Source organism: Gigantopelta aegis, chromosome 3 (assembly GCF_016097555.1).
Source record: "Gigantopelta aegis isolate Gae_Host chromosome 3, Gae_host_genome, whole genome shotgun sequence".
Classification (NCBI taxonomy): Eukaryota; Metazoa; Mollusca; class Gastropoda; order Neomphalida; family Peltospiridae; genus Gigantopelta; species Gigantopelta aegis.
In genome coordinates this window covers 44,826,804-44,849,724 of record NC_054701.1, presented here as the reverse complement: position 1 = coordinate 44,849,724, position 22,921 = coordinate 44,826,804, and the positions used below count along the sequence as shown (strand labels likewise).

Below are 22,921 nucleotides of genomic sequence, written 5' to 3'. Positions count from 1 at the left end.
CAACAAGGTATCGCCAGGATGGATTGGCCAGCATATTCGCCTGACTTGGCCCCAATAGAGCACGCCTGGGACGAATTAGGCAGGAGAGTTCGGGATAACCATGCCCCTCCGGCCAACCTTCATGATCTGGGTCAACTTCTTATGGCAGAGTGGCAGGCCATTCCCCAAGAGTTCTTCAGACGTCTGATCAACAGCATGAGGCAACGATGTGTCGAGTGTATTCTCGCCAGGGGTGGATTCACACACTATTAAACGAATGTTCTAATGTGTAAAATCCATGTTTGACAACCTTCAACTTTGACAGCATGTCATGTGACTTTCTTGTATACAGTGACGTTTATTTGTGGTTTTTTGTAAATATGGAACAATAAATAAAAAAATTGGTGTAGTTTACATCATCAATCTAATGCACTCTGAAACTTATTTGGTTATAAATTTTTGACCCTTAAATTCTTTTGAGTAGTATATATAGAGAAAACCCGCTGTCGCCACTTCATGGGCTATTTTCGATTAGTAGCAAGGAATCTTTTATATGCACCATCCCACAGACAGGGTAGTACATACACGGCCTTTGATATGTCAGTCGTGGTGCACTGGCTGGAACGAGAAAAATGCATTTGAAAGCCACTCAGAGATGGAAATATTGGGATTGTCTCAAGTCACGGGTCCTGTTCCGTGATGTACCTCCATGTTTCTTTTTCTTTTGTGTTAATGGTAACACATCGTAGGATATAATTAACTGCAGACGTAATCGAAGAGTTAATGTTAAAATATTTTATTTTGTATATAAATTTAAAATCAATATACTTTCGCATTGCATGGGTATAGACACGACTAACATTTGAAAATAATTTATATAATTTCACATATTTATACTGATTTTGATGGCATATATTTACAAAATTATACCAATAGTATATTTCAACGCCTTTGTTTCGTATCTTGAAATGTCTTCAAAATTGTTTTGGCATTTTGTTTGTTTTGCGGGGTTTTTCCCCCATTTATACAGTGCATATTCTTTTACACGTCTGATGAATAAAAAGGCTATCGGTACCAACAAAATGCATAAATATGTTTATCGAGCACTTTTCTTCTTCAAAAAATGTTATTGGTCTATCACTGACTTTGATTTGAAACACCAGCCTCAGCATGGATTCGTCACTGAAAACAATCCGCCGTGAGCTCCTGATTCTGCGAGTGTCTTTCAAGGAAAGTGTCCGCCAAATCATTCTTGTCCATGGCCCGGAGAGCGTGCTCAATGACCTTGATTCTTTCCCTGGTTTTCACTTCCTTGGTCCGTTCTTTCCACAGCAGGACGGATTTCTCTGCCACGGTCTTTTTCAGTTTCTCGTCTACGATCTCCTTGTTGGACACGCTGTTGACAATGTTCACCAAGGTGGTAGTGGGTATGTTCAGTCTCATGCCGAACTCGAGGTAGTCCATTTTGTCTTGGGCTATGTGTCTCGCCAACAAGATTAAGCTGCTGTCTTGCAGTATCTCCGGTTCCTTCTTGCCCGTGGGGACAGTGGCAACTGTAAGGCAAATAGATATACTAATGTGTTATAAACAACAACAACAACAACAGAAAATAATAATAATAAAAAAAAAATTCCGTAAAAATAAATAATCAAATAAAATAATCTCAAAACGTTTTTAAAAAATTAAAATAATCAATATACATTTTATGTTGTAAAACTCTTTGCTTCTTTCTAACATTTGAATCGTAAAAATAACGTGGCGCATGAACAATGAATGTATAGATGGTTTACCAATCAAATATCGGCATGTCTATTTTAGCTGTAGTGAAAGGAAAGAAAATTAAGAAAGAAGAAAAAAACCATGTCAATGAGTAATGCATTATTGAACTACAGTGAATGCATTTCGAAACTGGCATGCATGAACTACCAAATTTTAGTATTTACTGTTGCGGTGTAACAGAAGATGGTCTAAAAAGGCTATAATTATTATAACAAACAAAAGTATCCATTTAACAGTTCACCAGCGCCATTCGCATTCAATGCACTGAACTTAAACGTTTAACAACCTTTTTTTCACATTTGTATTTAATATATTTAGGTAAAATTAAAAGACCTTCAACTGTTATCTTTAATGTTCAGATTTTAAGCCATTTTATATATTCAGTAACTTCAACACATATTTAACTTACATCTTAAACGCTTAACAATCTTTCGCTTTTCCGTCAGTGCCATTTTTATTCCATATAAGAGTGAGAGAGAGAAAAGTAAATATCACCGAGATGTGTAGGTTAATAGTCAACTAGGACATCAAAGCTTCACTGCACAATACTTTTGCTATTGCGAACGCATGAAGTGTGTGAAATACAACATCTAAATAAAAACGCGACCTCTGTTGCATAGTTACCACTAAGTGCAATTTAACTGATGAATCGGAGTACTGATGTTTAGCGTTATTGACTCGTATATTTGATATTCAGGTTATATGACAGGTTTCTTTGGTTCTCCACTGTAGACCACTCAAATGATTCCGTTTGACCCGAGCTTTGGCACACAACCGGCGAGTTGATAAGCGTGTCGTATATGAATATTGATTATTGATTGTTGGACTAGTACTGCTATGAAAATATGTTATAAACAAAGGGAAATCAATGGGACGTTATTTTTTTTTATATTAAAGATCTCCAGAAATTATATTAATAGTATTTTAAAAAGTAAGTTTTATTGACGTTGTAATGTTATATATAGTCTGAAATAAGGCTAAGAAGATATTGATCGTCACATTGTTTTTCCATTACCACAGTTTGACACCCAATAGCCAATGTATTTTTCGTGCTGGGGTGTCGTTAAACATTCATTCATTCATTCATTAAGGCTAAGAAGAGATGTCAAAATATTAAAGGATAAGTCGCAACTAAATATTACATTGAGTGAATTCCAAGAGTTTATAGTCTGGATACATAGGGCTTCTAGAATTTGTATAAAAATCCACTAGCTATGGGATCGGTGATTAAAAAAAATTACTAACCACGATTGAAAATTAACTATCCCAACTTTAAGTAAATACAATTTTACTAATAGTAATAATCAGATATGTTATCTAAAAGGAGAGAAAGAGCTTAAAAACCCCTAGATTGGGGTGGATGGGGGGTGTTCAGGTATTGATATTCAAGAAATAGACTTAAATGCAGCATTTGACCCCAGAAAAGAGATTCACTTGCCGTCGGGCATGGCGATAATTATTTACTAGCCCAATATTGAATATGACTAGCCATGGGAGTGGGGTTACTATAATCTAGAAGCCCTGGGATACATGCTCGGATTGAATTTTATTTTATTTTTGAAGTAATATGGAGGGTTATTTTTCTTTTATATGTACAGAATACCCCACTAGAATTGACATTGCATGATGATTTATATTTAAAAAAATATATAAATATATATATGTTAAATCAAATAAAACATGTGTTAAATCAAATAAGACGGTCATCGGTAGCAGATTCGATATTTTATTTCTTTCATTTTTTAAAACAGTTGTCGTGTTTGAAACAGAAGGCAGATTCGATATGCTGTATTACTATTGGTAGGTAACGAATACAGAGACCCTGATTAAATAAGCATATAATCCAGTTCAGGTCTAAAATACAAACCACAATTATAAAATATTTTTATTTTAAAAAAGATTGAGATTATAGCATTGCGTGAGAGCGTAATATTGGTTACAAATGCGCGAGACTAGCGCCAAATGTGCGAGAGCTGATGGGCATGCACACAATAAGCGATAGCACTACATCTAGCCATCAAGCTACAATGTAAACATGGGCGGATCCAAGGGGGGGGGGGACCAGGGGGACGCGTCCCCCCAAAAAATTGTTCAAGTGCCCTCAAAATGTCCAAGTGCCCTTTTTGTTTGTAGAATTTTTTTTTTTTTAAGTAAACAATAATTATATTGTAGATAAATGAAATCAAGATTTTCGTGTACATGCGCAAGCTTGCAGATATGTGTCTGTGTTATTGAGTCTCAATGGGGCCCCATTGAGGTTCTAACGCGAGTGACGCCAATTTACTTCATTATTGCTAGTATATTATGACGTAGAACTGTAGGAATTCATATTAATTGTAAATATCAAAACTTGTAGTAAGGTGCCCTTTTGACGAGTCAATGTGCCCTTCTTTTTTGGGGGGGGTGTGGTAATCTTAATGTTCCCGCTAATTATCCAATCGATTTCTTCCCCTACCATAATATTTCATCATTAATTTATCCCACCCTCTAATTAGCACAATATATAACGGCAAACTAAGCGGGGAAAAAAAAAGCAAACTACTACTCCTATTATTTGACGACGCTCTCAACACATTTTATTTACGGTTATATGGCGTCGGATATATAGTTAAGGACCACACAGATATTGATAGAGGAAACCTTCTGTCGCCACTTTATGGGCTACTCTTTTCGATTAGCCTCAAGGGATCTTTCATATGCACCATCCCACAGACAGGATAGTACATATCACGGCCTTTGTTACACCAATTGTGGAGCACTGGCTGGAACCAGAAATAGTCCAATCAGCCGAGCGCTGTACCACTGAGCTACGTCCCGTCCCTCCACCCCCAACGTATTGGGAGAAAATACCATAACCATTCTATTTTGCACTGAAATCCCCATCTCATATACTAATATGGCGAATGGTCTGCTTAGGAATTATCATCTTTTTTTTCTTTTCTCTTTTTTAAAACAATTATCGTGTAATAGCTTGAAACAGAATCTACCCGAGGGATGTGGTAACAGTCGCGTTAAAGTTTGTTTTGTTTACGGACTCCTCGAGAGTACATTCATTAATTAATCACCGGCTATTGGATGTCATACATTTGGTAATTCTGATTCGTAGTCAACAGAGGAAACTCCGCTACATTTTTCCTAATTCAGCAAGGGATCTTTTATATGCACTTCCCCATAGACAGGAAAACACATAGCACGGCCTTTGACCAGTTGTGGTGCACTGGTTGGAACGAGAAAAAACCCAATCAGTTGAACGGATTCACTGAGGTGGTTCGATTCTGCGACGCGAAGAACCTCTGGCGAGCGCTCAACCGACTGAGCTAAATCCCACCCCAATCGCGTTAAAGAGATTATCCTGAACTTCCCGCCATTGTAGGATGTTTTCCACTAAATACAGTATGACTAAAATTGGTATATTAAATAATTTTCTTGTTTAGAATATTCGTATATTCAATATGTTTCTACTCGGTCATAATGCTTGAAGCAACAGATTTCATTTTATTCCCAGTGCTAAAATATAATTTCCCTGTTGTATAACATTTTGATTAAAAACCTTTTTTTCACACCTTGATGCAGGAATGGGATCTCCAGATCCGTAGGCGCCCGGGGATGGGGTAGGTGAGGAGTTGAGGGTCATATGCCCCCACCCCCCCCCCCCCCCACCACCCAAGGACCAAAATGCGTTTTGTTTACCTTAAGAAACATCCATGCCATCGCCCCCCCCATACGCGGTTCCTTGTCATCTTAGCCAAAGACCTTTATGACATGGAGCTAAAATCTGTTTTGCTCCAAACAGGTTAGCCCATCAATCAGTCGACATACCTTTTGTGTGGGAAATGAACAGCTCTGAGTGACCGTAACACTGGCAAATGAGACTATAGGGAATCGAGATATTATATTGATCTTTATTATTAATACCAGCCCGAGTCTCACATCAAAGCCATTTATATCGCTGTGATCTTTGACACAACTGTGTAGTTTTTTAATGGCGTTCATTCGAGAATCTAATAACTTACGGAAGGAAAAACAGGCGCGGTTTCAGCGGAGCGTGGAGGGGGCACGCCCCCTCAATTTGTAAAACGTACTTTGAGTAGGCCAAATTACCAAGAATGCAGTGTCAAATTTTAAAAATCTTAGCACGCCCCCCCCCCCCCCATCCGTTGTCCAATGTTAGATACTCCCTGAAAAATAATGTTTTGATGAGGGTACGATTACTAGACACAGACTGCAATTTCGCGTGCAGAGACTTTATGCAATTATGATTCCTTTAAACACTTTTTATGAAGGTAGTTTTCGTTATGAACGCACTAGAGACACTAGGCCTATGAACTTCCTATTTACAACCAATTGCACCGTGCGTGTACCTACCTGCACAAACGACAACCAAACGAATTCGGCATTATATATACTGGCTATACATGAATTTGGTAACTGTTATTACTTTCCATTGTTTATATTATTAACGTGACAGACGTACCTTCTTCACCCATATTTATAGCTGATGCTGCTGTTGATATTGAGATAGAAATCGTCGTCTGCGTGCAAGTAGATCTAACTCGCGCGCTTGACGACCGGGTACATAGAAACACAAAACGGCAGGTTTGTCGCCCGCCTTGCCTGATAATAGATCGCTTCGCTTAACACGGATCGACACACCGAAATCTGCTTTGCGCCTTTTATAGATACATACGTAACAATGTTATTATTATCCAACGTATATAAATATCGCGGTATTTATCAGACGGTATTTTATCGGTGACGTCATAATCACTCGACGTCACTGTATGTGTCATAATAATTATATGACTCCGATCAATATGTTATCTAGAGTTCTTGTGAAAGGTTTTGCCGACAAAAATGATTTTCTATAAAAATGCGTTAGTCATTTATTACCGTAACAATATCAATCAATCAATCGATCGATCAATCAGATGTTAATACTATTGTTATTTATGGCGCTGACCCTAGTTTCCAGGTACGTACGTAGGGCCTACTTTTTAATATATATTTTTTACTTCATATAAAATTAATTTTGAGCTACTACAAATATAGGACGACCAGAAAGTTAGAAACACGTTGAATTTACCAAAATGTATAATTTAAGCAAAACGTTTATGTAATGTGTGATTTAAGCAAAACGTTTAGGCTAGTAATGTGTAAGGTAATGGTTATAAAACAATAAATAAATATTTTTTTAAAAATAAAGCTGTGACAACCGAAAATACTTTACACTGTCAAAAAACTAGGGTCAGAATCTTTAAATTTCTTTTCGCAAACCTTCAACCCCCCCCCCCCCCTGCAACATGCTTCCTCATTCAATGCCCAGTGCGTCTATAATAGATTGTTGGAGTATATGCATAGGCCTAATTGTCCACTGGCATATCCAAAATATGCTATATTGGGGGGGGGGGGGGGGGGGGGGGTGGGGGTGACCATATTGAAGGGACCAACATTGTCTATGAGTCATGTTATGGGGCAATATCAAAATAATATTTAACCTGGTGAGTGTGTGGTGTGTTGGGGGTGTGGTTACCCCAGGTCTTCTCCCTGCGACCACGTCTATTTACGGTTACTTGCGTCATCTAGTTGTTCACTACGCTTTTTGAGAGGAAACCCGCTGTACCACTACAAGCACTGATAATAAATCTATTTAAGCGCACTTTATCAACCATCACCTCTCACAGGATCGTCTAAAGTGGTTTACACCTACCCATAGGGGCATGGTAGTCAATCTGGATTAAAAATCCCATGCCTCGTTGGGACCGTATTATGCCGATAAACCGAGGCCGGTCTCCCTGCGATGAGTATTTGCACATTTTTTACTACGAGGTGTTTTGATACAGACAGTAGATAAAAGCGACTTTATCGTGCCTGCCGCACTCGGGGGCTATACGATTGTCAGTTACCGGATTATGCAAAACATAAATTTTTGAATTTTGATTGACAGTGCAAGACTTCGTGCTGCCGCACTCGGGGAAAAAAAAAAAAAATGCGTATTCATACACCACTCGTATCAAGAGCGGATTATGCTTTAGGTAAGGGGGTGGGAGGGTTCCAAAACAATATGTAAATGTTTATAATTTGTATACATTTTACGTGGCCATCAATTTAGATCTACGTGGTGGGTTTGTTTTTTATTAGCGGGGGGAGGGGGGGAGGGGTGGCGACTTCGTGCAACTGGGAAACCCCCATAATCCGTCCCTGCGTATGTATGTGGTAACTTTTAACTTATATCAATCATATTTCATGAAGTAGGATAGTGTATGTAACTGAAGCTGTTTTAGTTCCAGTCAATCACGATTAGCGGGGAACATTAAAAAACCCACAATCCGCAGCCTAACCATAGGCGTACGGGCTCCCATTTTTGTAGGCGGCTTTAGACTGGGGACAGACTGGCTTTTGCCCGAATTAAAACGAAAATGCCCGAATCTGCATAACAACAGTTATTAACATTACTACCAAACAGCTATATAAAGGGTTGCAAACGAATCGTTACGCATTTTTACATGGATTACAACCAAGTTTGACGGTAGAATACAGCAAGTGAATGTGGCTTCAAGTTGCCCCTCCCCATCGCCCCTCCCCATCTTCCTTATAATGTAGCACTCAGCTATTATTTATTCCCTTCTTTCTTCTGCATTCTTTCTTCATTCCCAAAAGTTGCAGAAAGAGCATTAGATTCAAATGATCATGACATAACTTGTGTTGAATACCTTTTAGGTTCTGAAGATAATTTGATGGAGCAACAAAGAGCATACTACCATAGCATTGTGAAATGCGAGAAGTCTTGGGACTAAATACAATGATGTACAAAGTGACAATATCACAAAAACTTATGAAATTTTAGACATGGCTCACATAAAAGCTGGTCCAGTCATGTGGGGCACATAACAGGGCCGTACCATGATCAAAATCCGGAGGGGGGTGGGGCACTACTTTTTATAAACAAATAAAACACTATGAAAATTAAACCCTGAGATGTGCATCCTATTTTCTGGAGTAAAAAACAAGAAGTGAGATTCTCAGAGGAGCAAATGTCTCCCCCCCCCCCCCCCCCCCCCCCCCCCCCCCCACTTGGAGGGTACACACCTTCATAGCTGAGATTTTTAAAATACTGATTGTAGGTGCAATAATTGGTCTACAGAATAAGTGAATAAATCCACTTTTGACTGACAGCTATGAATCTTTTTACCATTATATGTAGACAGATATTTCAGCATACACCAAAACCTTTTAAATGTAAATCCTGAAGCACTGGCTAGAACCAGAAATGGAAAAGAATGATATCTTGTTTAAGGTCATCTTGGCATACCGGTATTTCAAGCTATGCACAGTGATTTTACGATTAGCCCCCATCGATAGGCCCATTAAACTATTTCTCATTCCAGCCAGTACACTACGACTGGTTTATCAAAGGATGTGGTATGTGCTTTCCTGTGTATCAGATGGTGCATATTAAAAATCCTTTGCTATTAATGGAAAAATAACAAGTTTCTTCTCTAAAACTACAAGTTACAAAATTACCAATTGTTTGACATTCAATAGCCAATGATTAATAAATCAATGTGCTCTAGTGGTGACGATAAACAAAACAAACATTAATTTTTAACACATGGTAGTTTGAATACTGGTCTAGTGTAAAAGAGAAATGTCCTGCCCGTAAGTGTTTTTTTATGTGTGAACTTTTCAACAGGACAACACACACCACAGCCATTAATATATCACAGAACACTAATTATTATGGGGTAAACCACAACTCACTGATGGGGATCAATCCTGCGACTCATCGTACCTCAAGTGTTCTACCACTGAGCTACATTGCACTCCTGGGAATGCAAGTTACCCAAATCCTGCTCTCTGTCAACAACTCCTAACATTTATTCATTAAAAAAAATAATTCCTTATTAAGAATACTGTATACAACTGTACTGCAAGCTTGTGGATTATATTAATACTCTTGTGTTAAGCCTACAAGTACACTTTTTTGTGACTTTACAGCACTGAGGACACCATTCCTTGAAAAAAATGGTATTAATGGCTGGGGCATTGGAAGGAATTTGACATTGGGGGATGGGTGCAGGAGTTGTGTCCCCCTTTTGCTTGTGTTGCCATACAAAACAAATTTGAAATATCTATATGAATTTGATTCACTTTTGGGTGATTTATTGACCAATTTCATTTTCATATATGCAGTGAAACCCGTCTAAACCAGACAAACATCCACTTTTAAGGGGTATCCAGTTTAGAGAGGTTCAGTTTTGTATTGATATTTAAAACAAGAGTACCATTGAGTTACGTTATATGCCCACCAGGAGTTTGATGGAAAACCATAGATATTAATGAATATGTTATGGGTACGATTCACTTCCAATTATGTGAAATTTTTGTAATGGGATGGATGAAAAGTTTGTTTTGGACCAACCACCCAAGTTGTCCCTACATTTGGTTTGATGGTCCTGTATGCATCTGTATGCAAGATATAATCTGGACATGGATTTACGGTTATGTGCAGTAGACCATGAAAAGTAGGTCACAGTGACCTAGTAATACGCGACACACCGCCATCCCAAGTTGTTCCTACATGTGAAATTTGATGGTCCTGTATGCAAGATATGGTCTGGACAAAGATTTACTGTTATGTGCAGTAGACCATGAAAAGTAGGTCACAGTGACCTAGTAATAGTACGCAACACATCATCATCCCAAGTTGTTCCTACATGTGAAGTTTGATGGTCCTGTATGCAAGATATGGTCCGGACAAGAAAATGTTAACAGATGGATGGTCGGACAACGTCACACCATAATACGACCCATCATAGACGGGCGTGTAAACAGGGACCATGAAAAACCAGTTTACTGAGACTCTGATTTTTGTGGGGTTTCACTGTATTTGATAAAATATTTTCAACAGCATCCAATTGTTGCAGCTTATGTTTCAGCATCATACAAGCATTTGCTGCTTTACACAATGTCCACTAAACTTGTACAAGTAGAAAAAGGGGAAATGTTTTAATGTAAATTAAGACTTTTTAAAAAATTGTTTCTTGCTGAAATATTGGGGCAGCAACCACCACGCCTGCCACCCCAAAATGGTACATCAGACCTGGCAAGTTAATTATGAGTTTTAATATTCTTTTCTTTCTACTGCAACGGCTTCAGATGCTTTAGCTCTCAAGTGAGGTGGTTTCTGTGAAAACAAGAAAGAAAAACACAAAAAAATATTAACACAGAATAACTGGATAAATTCTTGTTAAAAAATTACCATAACAAAAAATAACATGAGCTTATAAAACTTTTAGTCTTAGACTCAAGTTTGATACAGTAAAGTCATGACAACGCCATACAAATTGTATGCGTGTGACGTCATTATATATATATACAACCAGGGCTAGTTCTGGGTCAGCAGAATTTTTTTTACCAAATTATCTATCAAACTTTAAAACCTACAGGAACCCTGTTATTTTTCATCAATTATTTCATGAAATTATTTTGCCAAATTAAAATAAAATTCGCCAATTGTTTTGGAAATTCACAAATGGCAAATTTGGCGAGTGCAAGAGCTAGCCCCAATCCCATATAAATTGCTAACAACATCACAGCATTTAAAATAAGCACTTGTCCGTTTGTCCTGACGAGTGAAAATATATTCGGACAAGTGAAATGTACCTTGGTGGTTGTCCTGTGGACAAGTGAAAATGTTCAATGAAGTTTCGTTTTAAGCAATCAAAAACATCGTCCTTGTATTTGAATAAAACAAACCATTTATTTGGACAAATGAAAATATTGTCGGACAAGTAAATTTCTAGATGTCTTTTTCTGTTGGACTAGTTGAAATTTCTGCTTATTTCTATCACTGCATCATACCATGTGATCAGGTCGATGATCTTTCTTTATGTTCTTTTGTTTACTCCGCTTCTTTTTTCGCTTCCTTTTGAATGGACGATCTTTCCTTGCTTCTTCATCATTAGACTACAGAGAGAGAGAGAACACAGTTCAACTAAAATGTTATCGTTATATATTTAATCATCATACTGTTGCAGGTATATATTTTGTAAATTTACTGTCCACATAAGACAAGGGTTTATTGCTGCCCATCTCCAAATACAAACTGACATGCCACTAATCAAATAAGAATTGAAGATAAAGAAACAATTTTGTGGGTTTTTTTTATTAAGGAGCCGTTCAAATATTACATAATGCTATTTTGGTCAAAATTAGACACCCTCCATCTCCGCTGTAATGCTAGACCATACGCCCTCAAATATTACGTAACGCTTGGGGACAATCCCCACCCATTCACAAACAAGTCATGCAATGGGTGTAATATAATTTTAACGTACTGTATTGCGATTTGGGAAAGTGCAGACATGCATTTTAACTCTATTTATAATTCTTATTGTGTGTAAATGTCTAGCTATGACTACCTACGTTAAACATTGTCGCCGTGAACACTGTTGCCATGGCAAGAGTGTTTATGAGAAAAAGAAAGAGAGTAGATTTTAGTAATAAAGAAGGAAGGAAATGTTTTATTTAATGATGCACTCAACACATTTTATTGACAGTTATATGGCGTCGGAGTAATGAAGAAAGTGCATTACGTAACACTGTTAAATACACCCACCCACCCTCTGTTACACTACATACGGTTTGGATCTACACCCACCCACCCCCTCGAGCATTACATAATATACGAATGGCCGCTAATGGAAAATAAATAAATCAGTATACATACAAAACAACCTGTTGTACAATTTTGGTTTCTAGTTGATATCCCCATCTATTTTTATGAGTGTCATGTTACTTTTCTACCATTTCAGCGTGTTTTTTTCTCTACCCTCTAAAAGCATTTTCTAATTGGTACGTTCTTACATCCAACTCAACATGCCAGTGTCTGTCCCTTCGAACCACAATTTACACTATTTCATATAAAGAATTCCAAATTTCATGCCACTGAAGTTGTACCTTATCTGTTGAACCAGCACTGTGTCCAGTATCCAAGGTCAATTCCGAAGTCTGACTGTCATTTTTCTTGACTTTGATAACAGAAACACTATCTCTATCATCACATACATCTAGCTTTCTCTTCAGTTGTTTAAGGTTTTTCTTTCCAGACAAGTCAGATAACATAGTCACCTTTTTCTTCTTCGCTGGTTTAAATAATATTTCATCTTTGGTTTGCATCAAATATTTATCTATCTTTAAAAATTTGGTCTCAAAACATGCATCCTTAGTTTCATTGTTTACTTTCTTTTTCATCTTCTCTAACTTTTTACCCATACCTTCTTCTGTTGGACAAGAACTTTTGTCAAGCGGTGATGCAGTTTTGACCATCCTTTCATTATCCTTACATGAAATCTGTCCATCTGTAGAATCAAAATCCATGGAATCGGAATATTTTTTCTTATCTACATGTACTTCCCTGCTTTTGCTTTTTCGTTTTTTTACTGCCATTTTTCAAGTGCTTTCCTATGCTTGTTTTTGTGGAAGTTTTATTGGACACTATTAAAGCCTGATCATTATTTTCAGATTCAATTCTTGAAACATTAGTTTCAGATATCGGACTACTAGGTTTTTTCTTTTTCTTTTTTGACGTGTTAGTGACAGCATGTTCCTGCAGCTGTGTTGATGTTTCCACACTCGTTTGAGAAGGCATATTCGACTCATTTTCACTGTTGATGGAACCACAACTGAAAAATAATTAAGAGAACAAAAATACAATTTCAACTTGGTAAATGTACAGCATTTTTAAAAATGACATTGTCTGATCATATTTTAGTTACCGGTAACTGAATGAATGAATGATTGAATATTTAACGACACCCCAGCATGAAAAATACATCGACTATTGGGTGTCAAACTATGGGTAATCCAAACACACAAATCAAAGACTGTGGTATGTACTTTTTTATTGAGAAACTGTTTATGAAAAACCTATAACAGCTAATCAATAATAATATGTATATACAGATATGATGGCAGCCAGTTTCATCTCGCATTTTTCAGATCAAGTGTTATGATCAGGAGCTGCTGTAGGATTTTTCTTACGGAACGGGTGCAATGTTAAAAAACTGCACCTACATTATACCAAAGTACACTAACATGCATTATAATTATACTGAGGATTTCCATGGTACTTTGAAATTCAGGGAAGGAGGTGTGAACCCATGTCTCAAGCACCCTCAGCCTGGAGCTGCACCTGATACTTAGGTCTCACTACACAGATCACTTCCGGGTGAGAGTTCATTCATCACGGTCCACTATAGTTCCTAATTGTGACACAAGTTATGGTTCACACATTCACTTCTAGGAAATGGTGAAGAATTAAAACAATATGTATGTTTAATGGTAAGCCTTCTGGCTGTATTTTGCCTATGCTATTTTGTAATATTGTGCATTGACCTTTTGGGACATGGGTGTATAGCATAAGAGACAGCTGGAGTGAATTGGTTAATGAACCACCTGTTCGGACCGGTATTACAGCCAGATGCAGTCATATAGCAAAAAACTGAGACGCAAATGTTCTCAATTTTGGAGTGAAAATAAATGCTTATATACTATATGTTCGCAATGGTGTATGTTGTTAGTGCCAACGAGAACCCGTTCTATTGGCAATCTTCATTTAAAGTTGTGCAATTTAACATGGGTTTCAATGGCAGATGACATCTGTGTAGTGAGACCATAGCATGACTTAAAGGGACACACCCTAGTTACGTTTATTTGTTAACCATTACGGCGTTGTTTTTCGCTATTAAACCCCATTTTTCACAAATAAAATTGCACTTTACTTACATTTTATTATTTAGAATACACATTTCCATTCACCTGAAGTGCTTTTTGGTAATCCTGATGTTTGTAAAACCACGAAATGCATTTTTTGCATTTTTTCACAAGACGTGTTGTCGAAAAAAAAACGTTAACCGAGCGAGGTCCAATCTATTTTTATAGGGGATATTTCCATTTTAATGTCACAGACGTTGGTATATCACGTGACCGTTATCATTTTGGTTCGGTTTGTTTTCTCGCACACGGTTCACGCAATCAACATCCGATTTGTTGTTGTTCATTTGTGAAATTTTTCTTCACAGTTCGTGAACATTTTCAGTAAAAATAAAGTTCAGACAAGTAAGTATCTCAATACAAAACGTTACAAACCCTTAAAACCAATAATTTTGCTACCAGTAAGTCTTACGTATCTGGAGAGGGGATACAACCAGGACAGAACAGTTGGAACATGTCCAGGAGAGGTGAAACGAACGCACCCCAAGTCTGTAAAATTTGTCGTGACGTAGGCATTGTTGTGCTTCGAGCGACATCTACCGGTGACATCAGAATACAAACTTTCAAAATTATTTCAAGCAATTGGGACATGGGGATTCCCATGGTATTTATCGATATAAAACCTGCTTTTTCACTCCATTTGATAAAAACGTGATCTAGGTGTGTTACAGGTTTGTAGATTAACCAAATTATAATTTATTTTCGCTGGATGGAACTAGGGTGTGCGGCTTTAAGCATCTAATAGCTCCTAATTAAACTTTGTACTGGAATCTCACTAAAAAATATTACATCTCTCCTCTTTACTTTATAAAAATGCAAGGCTAGCTCTGGCACTCGCCAATTGTGAAACTTGAAAACAACTGGCAGATTTTGGTTTAATCTGGCGATATATAATTTCATTTAACAATATACATTTTGTTACAAAAATAATTGGGGTTCTAGAATTCTTGAAGTTTAATAGATAACTTGGCAAAATGTTCTGCTCACCCATAGCTAACACTAACTGACAAAAATTAATTAATTACAAATTTAATTTATGTAAAATATACATCAATACATGCAACTTAGAGTTGATGTCCACCACAAAAACAAAAAAATATATACACCATGTATATATGTACCTTTTTTTAAGCAGTTTTTTTAACTTCCTACGCAATTTCTTCTTTGTGTTTTTATCCTTTGTTGTAGCCAACAGTCTCCGTATGTTCTCTTCTGAGTTGTGTAAATCCATGTTCTGATGTTTGCTTAACGTCTTAGACTTGCTTTGTATGGCTGATGCTTTGCTGTCTTCATCAAAATACTGCTCTTGCCTAATCGAAGAATGTATGCTATCTCCTGAAAAAGAAATTATAAATACTATAAAAATCTAAAGTAATATCATCTTCAAATACTGCAATGTTATTTACTAATGCAAAACCCAAACACAACTACAATTTTATTAAATTTACATGTTTTCATTATCAGTAGATATTGTCAAAATAGAGCACATTGATTTATTAATCATCGGCTATTGGATGTCAAACATTTGGTTTTAGAGGAAATCTGTGACATTCATTTTATTTCAACTTATTTTCATGCTTATATCCAATTAAGGTTTAAGTAAGCTATCCTGGGCACACACCTCAGTTTTCTGGGCTGTCTGTCCAGGGCATACGGTTAGTGGTTAGTTGTTAGTGAGAAACAAGTTGGTGTAAATAAACAAGAATATATTTCATCCTTCATCCATCCTAGATGATTAGTCATATTCTAATACATGACTATATAAAAGAAGGAATGTGTGCTTTACGGCATCTCAGCACATATTTACTGTTATTTTGCTATTTGGAGTCCAATATATGGTAGTTCTAACAGAGAGAGAGAGAGAGAGAGAGAGAGAGAGAGAGAGAGAGAGAGAGAGAGAGAGAGAGAGAGAGAGAGAGAGAGAGAGAGAGACAGACAGACAGACAGACACAGAAAGAGTAGAGAGAGAGAGCGAGAGACAGGCACACAAAGAGAGAGACAGTGAGACAAGAGAGAGAAATAGAAATAGAGAAGGGGGAATCTTCTGATACACTTTGTCAAATACAGGACAGTACATACCAGACTATAAATTTAGCAGGATTCCATGCTTCTAAAAGGATATTTTGGGTTCGAAGCATAAGATTATGAGATAGAATCCCCAAAAATTTAGATTACGTGCATTGTTTTTACCATTCCAGTCGAATACTAAAAAAACAAAACATTCCTAAGTTCAATGCATGCATACCAGACTTTGAAGTACCAGTCATGGGGAACTGGTTGGAATGGGAAAAAACATGTCCATGAGTGCATGTCCTCACGAATAACTGTCAAAGGGTTGCTAAATGTTTATGTTTATTTTTGTGAGAAATGGACCTAAATGTAAAAACCTAATTTCAAGCTAAATAAAACATCTATATCTCGCTTTTAGAATTTGTCAAGACGAGATGAAAATTGACAAAAAGTCATGTTTTGTACCATCTTTGGCTTCATCTTTCCTTCGTTTGGCCTTCTGTAATTTTCGCTGAAGCTTGCCGCCGACAAACATGGCTGTTGAATCAAGGCCATTCTTCACTTTTGCCTTGGGGAAGACTGTTTGAATGTCATCAAGCTTCTCTGTGTGAAATGATATTGTCTTTACTCTAAAAGACACATTACAAAATGCACTGTTAATATATGAATAAATGATCATTAAAAAATGCACTGATTCTTGGATCAAGGAACTGCTGGCTTATCTCAGAGAGTACGAATATTGGATTTCAATCAGAATAAAAATGCAGATTAAGGTATAGAGTAATGTCTATAATCAAAATATACTCTTCAAAAAAAGTAGGGGAACCTGAAATATTAATGTTAATTTCAACTACATGTATTAGACCAAACATACATTTTGACCACAGACATCCTAGTAAAGAACGTTCAGGCCTGTTTATCTACACACCGAAACACATTCCATAGTTTGCACGTGCATCATGCAGTTGCCCCGTTTATGTGCGTGAGGGTGTCATTCTCAATTTTGACAATTTCCAGGAAGGTCGATTATTCACTGTGGAACATTATTTCTGTCAATCGTTTTTTCATTCTGTTGATCATACAGTTCTTATTGTTTTGTTTTTAGAGTGTATACTACCAAATCAAATCCCATAGACGACAATAATAACATATGTGGCTAAAACTCCTACCTGCAACGTATCAATCGATATAAATGCCACGGATATAAATACTACCACCCCTCACCCTTAAAGTGAATCACAAAAAAGTGGGTGTCAAGCTGCTCATTTCTGAGATAACGGGTAGCGTCTATGACTACCCTAGTTCCGCACAAAATTTGAGTACTTTTTTTTACAGGTACCCCATACATGTTTCAAGCACAAGGCTACTTGACACATTGGTACTAGATGAAATAAAATTGCACATTTATTTTACCCAGATGAAACTATTATTTTTTACAACCAACACACTCACATTTATAACCAATCACAGGACTTGTGGTGTTCACTTCTCTATCAAAAGTTCGGTGCACCTCGAACTTTGACCCAGCCGGAAGTTATTTGGTTTAGTACTACCTATACTGATAACATACATTTTTCAAAAAGTGTCCAGCTATGTGTTTTTATGACAACCAGGATTTGGTGTATTCTGACATAAAGTGACAGCCTCACTGAAACTGTTGTTTCTACAGTGCAACCTAATATAATGTACACCTCATATATATATTGTATACAGTTTTGTACAAATGCAATATGTCATATTAAACAACAAAGTGTTTTAAAATAAAACTCCTGAAGATATTTACTGTCAGTTGGGTGTGTGTACTCAGGTATATATGTAGAGACAACAAAGATAGTCAGAGTACCTCTACTCCTTTAAAGTATTCCATTAAAATACATGCACTTGACTGACCCCTAGATAAGGAGACTTGAACAGGTACATCAAAGAAATATCAGTATTAAAAAAAATGCAGTGTCTGAGGAAGGAAACACCAACATGACTGTACCTGTATAAAGTAATGACTTAATGTCCTGGACATTAGTGTTGGGAGGAAATCCTGTATGCAGGGTGTGGCCATCTTCAAGTTACCAGGTATGGGAATTTTAAATCCATCGGCCATGCTGATTTTCACAATGAACCAACAAAACCATTGGGAACCACCCATATACCTGACTATATTTTATTTGTAGCCTACTGTAGTTGGAGCTTTTAATATTTGTGATATCTGGAATTATCATCCAGCTTTCACACATTTATTTTTGATTAATTACTGAAAAAAACATTTTTAAATGACATAATTACCCGAACATCTATTTTTTGGCATTATTTTCTAATCCAGATCAATACAATATGTATATTGGATGTATTCCTACGATCAGTAATCCAGCATTTTATTTAGCTAGTAACACTGGGTAATACAGCTTTAACAATAAAATAAATTATCCACTTACTCCAAGGCAGATAATCAAATCTGAAAAAAATTGGTTCTGAATCTAGTATAAACCTAAAATGGTCTTCATGAGAGCAAACTAAGTGATTATTAAAAGAAAAAATTTGATCTGGAGATCTAAAGGTATGTTTAACAAGCTTATTGTTATGTATAACTAAGAACAGAAGGCACAATAGTGACAACAAATTTAATTATGTCTTTGGTGAAGTTTTTCTTTAAATTTATTTTATATTTTGCATAAAACTACAAATTTGTCTAAAATATAACTTAGCACCCTATAAATATGTCAAAATTACAATAAAAATCGAGTTCTTTACAAATTTGAGTTTTCAGAATTTCATACATGAAAAATTAACTATGTTAATGGAAACTAAAGACATTAACCCACTACTGACACATGTTATTTTTAATATAAAAATAAACTGCTATTAAAATCTTAATTCAGGTTGCCTATATAAAGCACCGTATTTAAGATCAGTTGTATATGGCAAGTCAAATACCATGTAAAAAGAAATTATTGAAATATTTACAGTATGAATTATAGGCCAAAACCAACTTTTCCTCAGTGCTAACTTTGATTCAAACTCCATTCAGAGCCATGTACAGTGAATAGTGTCAAGGTCAAGGTCATTGTGAACTTGCGTGGTCCAGTGACGGCTAATTAATCAACCAGTATCATTTAATTTAAAAAAATCACAAAATCATAATATGTTTTATTATGCACTGAATATGTGCTATAGGGTGTATACTACCAAATCAAATCCCATAGACGACAATAGTAACATACTAGTATGTGGCTAAAACTCCTACCTGCAACGTATCAATCGACATAAACGCCACGGATATAAATACTACCACCCCTCACCTTTAAAGTGAATCACAAAAAAGTGGGTGTCAAGCTGCTCATTTCTGAGATAACGGGTAGCATCTATGACTACCCTAGTTCCGCACAAAATTTGAGTACTTTTTTTTACAGGTACCCCATACATGTTCCAAGCACAAGGCTACTTGACACAGTGGTACTTAGATGAAATAAAATTGCATACATTTTTAGCCCAGATGAAACTGATTTTTTTTATAACCAACACACTCACATTTATAACCAATCACAGGACTTGTGGTGTTCACTTCTCTATCAAAAGTTGGGTGCACCTCGAACTTTGAACCAGCCGGAAGTTATTTGGTTTAGTACTACCTTTAGTAATTTTTATTGTTTGAATTTGCAATTTACTGATAAAAAAAACCCGTCAACTTTCAAATTTCACTTCTGACCCCAATCGTCCTTCATGATCTTTGGTGGTCATAAAGCATACTGTAATACTGAACTACTAGTTGTAATGTTTGCCCAATTAATTCACTATTATCATATAACCATTCCCCACAGCTAATATACTTTACAATTTTGTCAATTGTAAATTCTTATTAGAGTTCCCCTACTTTTTTTTAAGAGTATAGTACAACACAACATACCTCTACATGAACTACATGTACTACTACATTTTATATCACTACTGGCCCAGTGCTTATAAAACAGTTACAAATTTAGAGTCTAAGACTCAAGACTCTAAATCTAACAGAGTCTGAGACTTTAACATCATGGCAATGTCATACATATTATTACAGCCCGAGTACTCTGTAAGAAAGCTAGACAACCAGGGCTTTTAGATTATGGTAGCCCCGCTCCCATGGCTAGTGATATTCAATGTTGGACTAGTAAATAACTACTAATGCCATGCCCGATGGCTAGTAAATTGTTGTTAGTCAAATGTTGCTGCTAAGTCTATTTTGTAAATATAAATATCCTGCCCCCCCCCCCCCCCCTCCAATGTTAGTGTTTCTAAGCTTTATCTCCCCTTTTAGGTGATATATCCGATTATTACGATTATTTAGTCAAATTGTATTAACTTAAAATAAAGTAGGGACTAGTGAATTTTCAATGATGGCTAGTAATTTTTTTAAATCACTGATCCCATGGCTAGTGGATTTTATAAAAATTCTAGAAGCCCTGTGGACATTTGGAAGGTTATACGTTCTCATTAGAGTCAGAGACCAAGCTATGTAACTGTTTTGCAATTGCTGCCCACCAAAGAGTAGTCAATGATTCCCGCTCTAATACCACAACAATCCTATGTTTGACATCAAATACCTTTACATTGATCATTTTATAGTTCCTTGATTTTTAAAAATCCACATATTAATCACTAATACACACACTACAGAAACAAACGCGACCGCACTCACATTCAACTTAGCTTCGGCAAACTTCGGACAGCAGAATTCTAAGGTCGCTGATCTATATCGTGACTTAACATCACATGATCGCCCACTCAGTGATTCCCTCTTCCAGGGGCTGTCTCATATGATAATATGACAAGTGCCCGACAATCATCAATTTTTGTTTTGTTTAACACCACTAGACAGTGTTCGAGATTAAAATTTTGGGGCAGTATCCCAGTTGGATACTAACATTTCAAAATCTGGTATCCCACCTGAGAATTTAGTATTATATGGTATCCCGGTGGGATACTGGGTTCTTGAAGTCTGGTATCCAAAATTAAATTCTGGTATCCCCAGGATATCGGGATACCGTTAATCTCGAACACTGCTAGAGCACATTGATTCATTAATCATTCGTTGTTGGATGTCACACATTTGGTAATGTTATCATAGTTAGATAGGAAACATGCTACATTATTCCTTTAGTAGGAAGGGATCTTTTATATGCACCATCATACAGACAGGATAGCACATACCACATGCAGTCTTTGATATACCAGTCGTGGTGCACTGGGTGGAACGACAAATAGCGCAATGTAGATCGATCCCAGACTGACTGCACATCAAGCGAGCGCTTTACCACTGGGCTGCGGACAATCATCATAGTGACAGAGAGTGGAACACATACACACAAAGAAACGATTATATTCACATTTTCTCAAGATGAAAAAGTATTTGATCTATGAGTCAATGACTCGTATGCCTGCTTGGTGTGTGTACCACTCTGGTATATCAAAGGCCGTGGTATTAAGCTTTGCACTAGTGTAGTTCACCAAGATAAATGTATCCGGCACAATATTTATTATTGTGATGTTTATTGCTGTGTGGAGGTCCAATAAATGTCAAAATGTTAAAAACAGACCACAGATGTTTACCTTGGTGAACTAGGACTAGTGGTGTTCCAAATGTAAAATGTTGTCTTTTATTGGAAGAAATTCAGAATGTAAAACGTGACATTGGCCAATCCACTGCAAAATAAATAACATATGTCTTACCCCCAAAGACGGTATATGTATACGTAAAATTGTTACAAACGAAATAAAACTTGGACACCCAGTAACGTTACATAAATTTTTGGCAGGGGCGGGATGTAGCCCAGTGGTAAAGCGTTCACTTGATGCATGGTCGGTCTAGGATCAATCCCTGTCGGTGGGCCCATTGGGCTATTTCTCATTCCAGTCAGTGCACCACGACTGGTACATCAAAGGCCGTGGTATGTGCTATCCTGTCTATGGGATAGTGCATATAAAAGATCCCTTGCTGCTAATGGAAAAGAGTAGCCCATGAAGTGGCAGAAGCAGGTTTCCTCCCTCAATATCTGTGTGGTCCTTAACGATATGTCCGACGCCATATAACCGTAAATAAAATGTGTTGAGTGCGTCGTTAAATAACATATTTCCTTACATAAACTTTTGGCACTATATTAAATGTATCAATACACAATGTTATGTAACTTGAAAGCATACTTCGAGTTTAAAAAACTTGTGTTCTCTTGGGCGTCATCCAAATCGGCTCTATTTTCAGTTTTCAGATCGGCAAGATCAACCCCTAACCATGACGCAGCTATGCTTTTAAAATCACTATTGACTTCAATTTGTTTTTCGTTCATGACTTTTCATTTACAACAAAAACACGTTGTTTATCCCACACGCGTTGAGTCTCGATATAACAATA

The 22,921-nt window shown here is 36.8% G+C and overlaps 2 protein-coding genes across 2 annotated transcripts; both read right to left on the bottom strand.

Annotated features, from left to right (window-relative positions):
* Positions 1 to 754: 754 nt before the first annotated feature.
* Positions 755 to 6,451, bottom strand: LOC121368108. The gene is made up of 2 exons (XM_041492676.1): positions 6,233 to 6,451; positions 755 to 1,532 (listed from the first exon to the last, which is right to left on the bottom strand). Exons 1-2 carry the CDS (start codon positions 6,243 to 6,245, stop codon positions 1,159 to 1,161), a joined length of 387 nt encoding a protein of 128 aa, XP_041348610.1. The 5' UTR covers positions 6,246 to 6,451; the 3' UTR covers positions 755 to 1,158.
* A 3,946-nt stretch (positions 6,452 to 10,397) lies between these two features.
* On the bottom strand, positions 10,398 to 22,918 carry LOC121368107. The gene is made up of 6 exons (XM_041492675.1): positions 22,714 to 22,918; positions 17,008 to 17,171; positions 15,654 to 15,867; positions 12,718 to 13,442; positions 11,620 to 11,724; positions 10,398 to 10,942 (listed from the first exon to the last, which is right to left on the bottom strand). The coding sequence occupies exons 1-4, from the start codon at positions 22,854 to 22,856 to the stop codon at positions 13,157 to 13,159; spliced, it is 807 nt and encodes a 268-aa protein (XP_041348609.1). The 5' UTR covers positions 22,857 to 22,918; the 3' UTR covers positions 10,398 to 10,942; positions 11,620 to 11,724; positions 12,718 to 13,156.
* Between the last annotated feature and the right edge of the window lie 3 nt (positions 22,919 to 22,921).

Bases quoted from the DNA above. Each gene is read 5' to 3' on its own strand.
- LOC121368107 (XM_041492675.1), bottom strand. From the start codon at position 22,856: ATGAACGAAAAACAAATTGAAGTCAATAGTGATTTTAAAAGCATAGCT. The intron at 15,868-17,007 runs GTACAAAACATG...TTTCTTTTTCAG, and splicing joins GAAAGATGAAGCCAAAGATG to GAGATAGCATACATTCTTCG. The intron at 13,443-15,653 runs GTACATATATAC...ATTATTTTTCAG, and splicing joins AAAAAACTGCTTAAAAAAAG to TTGTGGTTCCATCAACAGTG.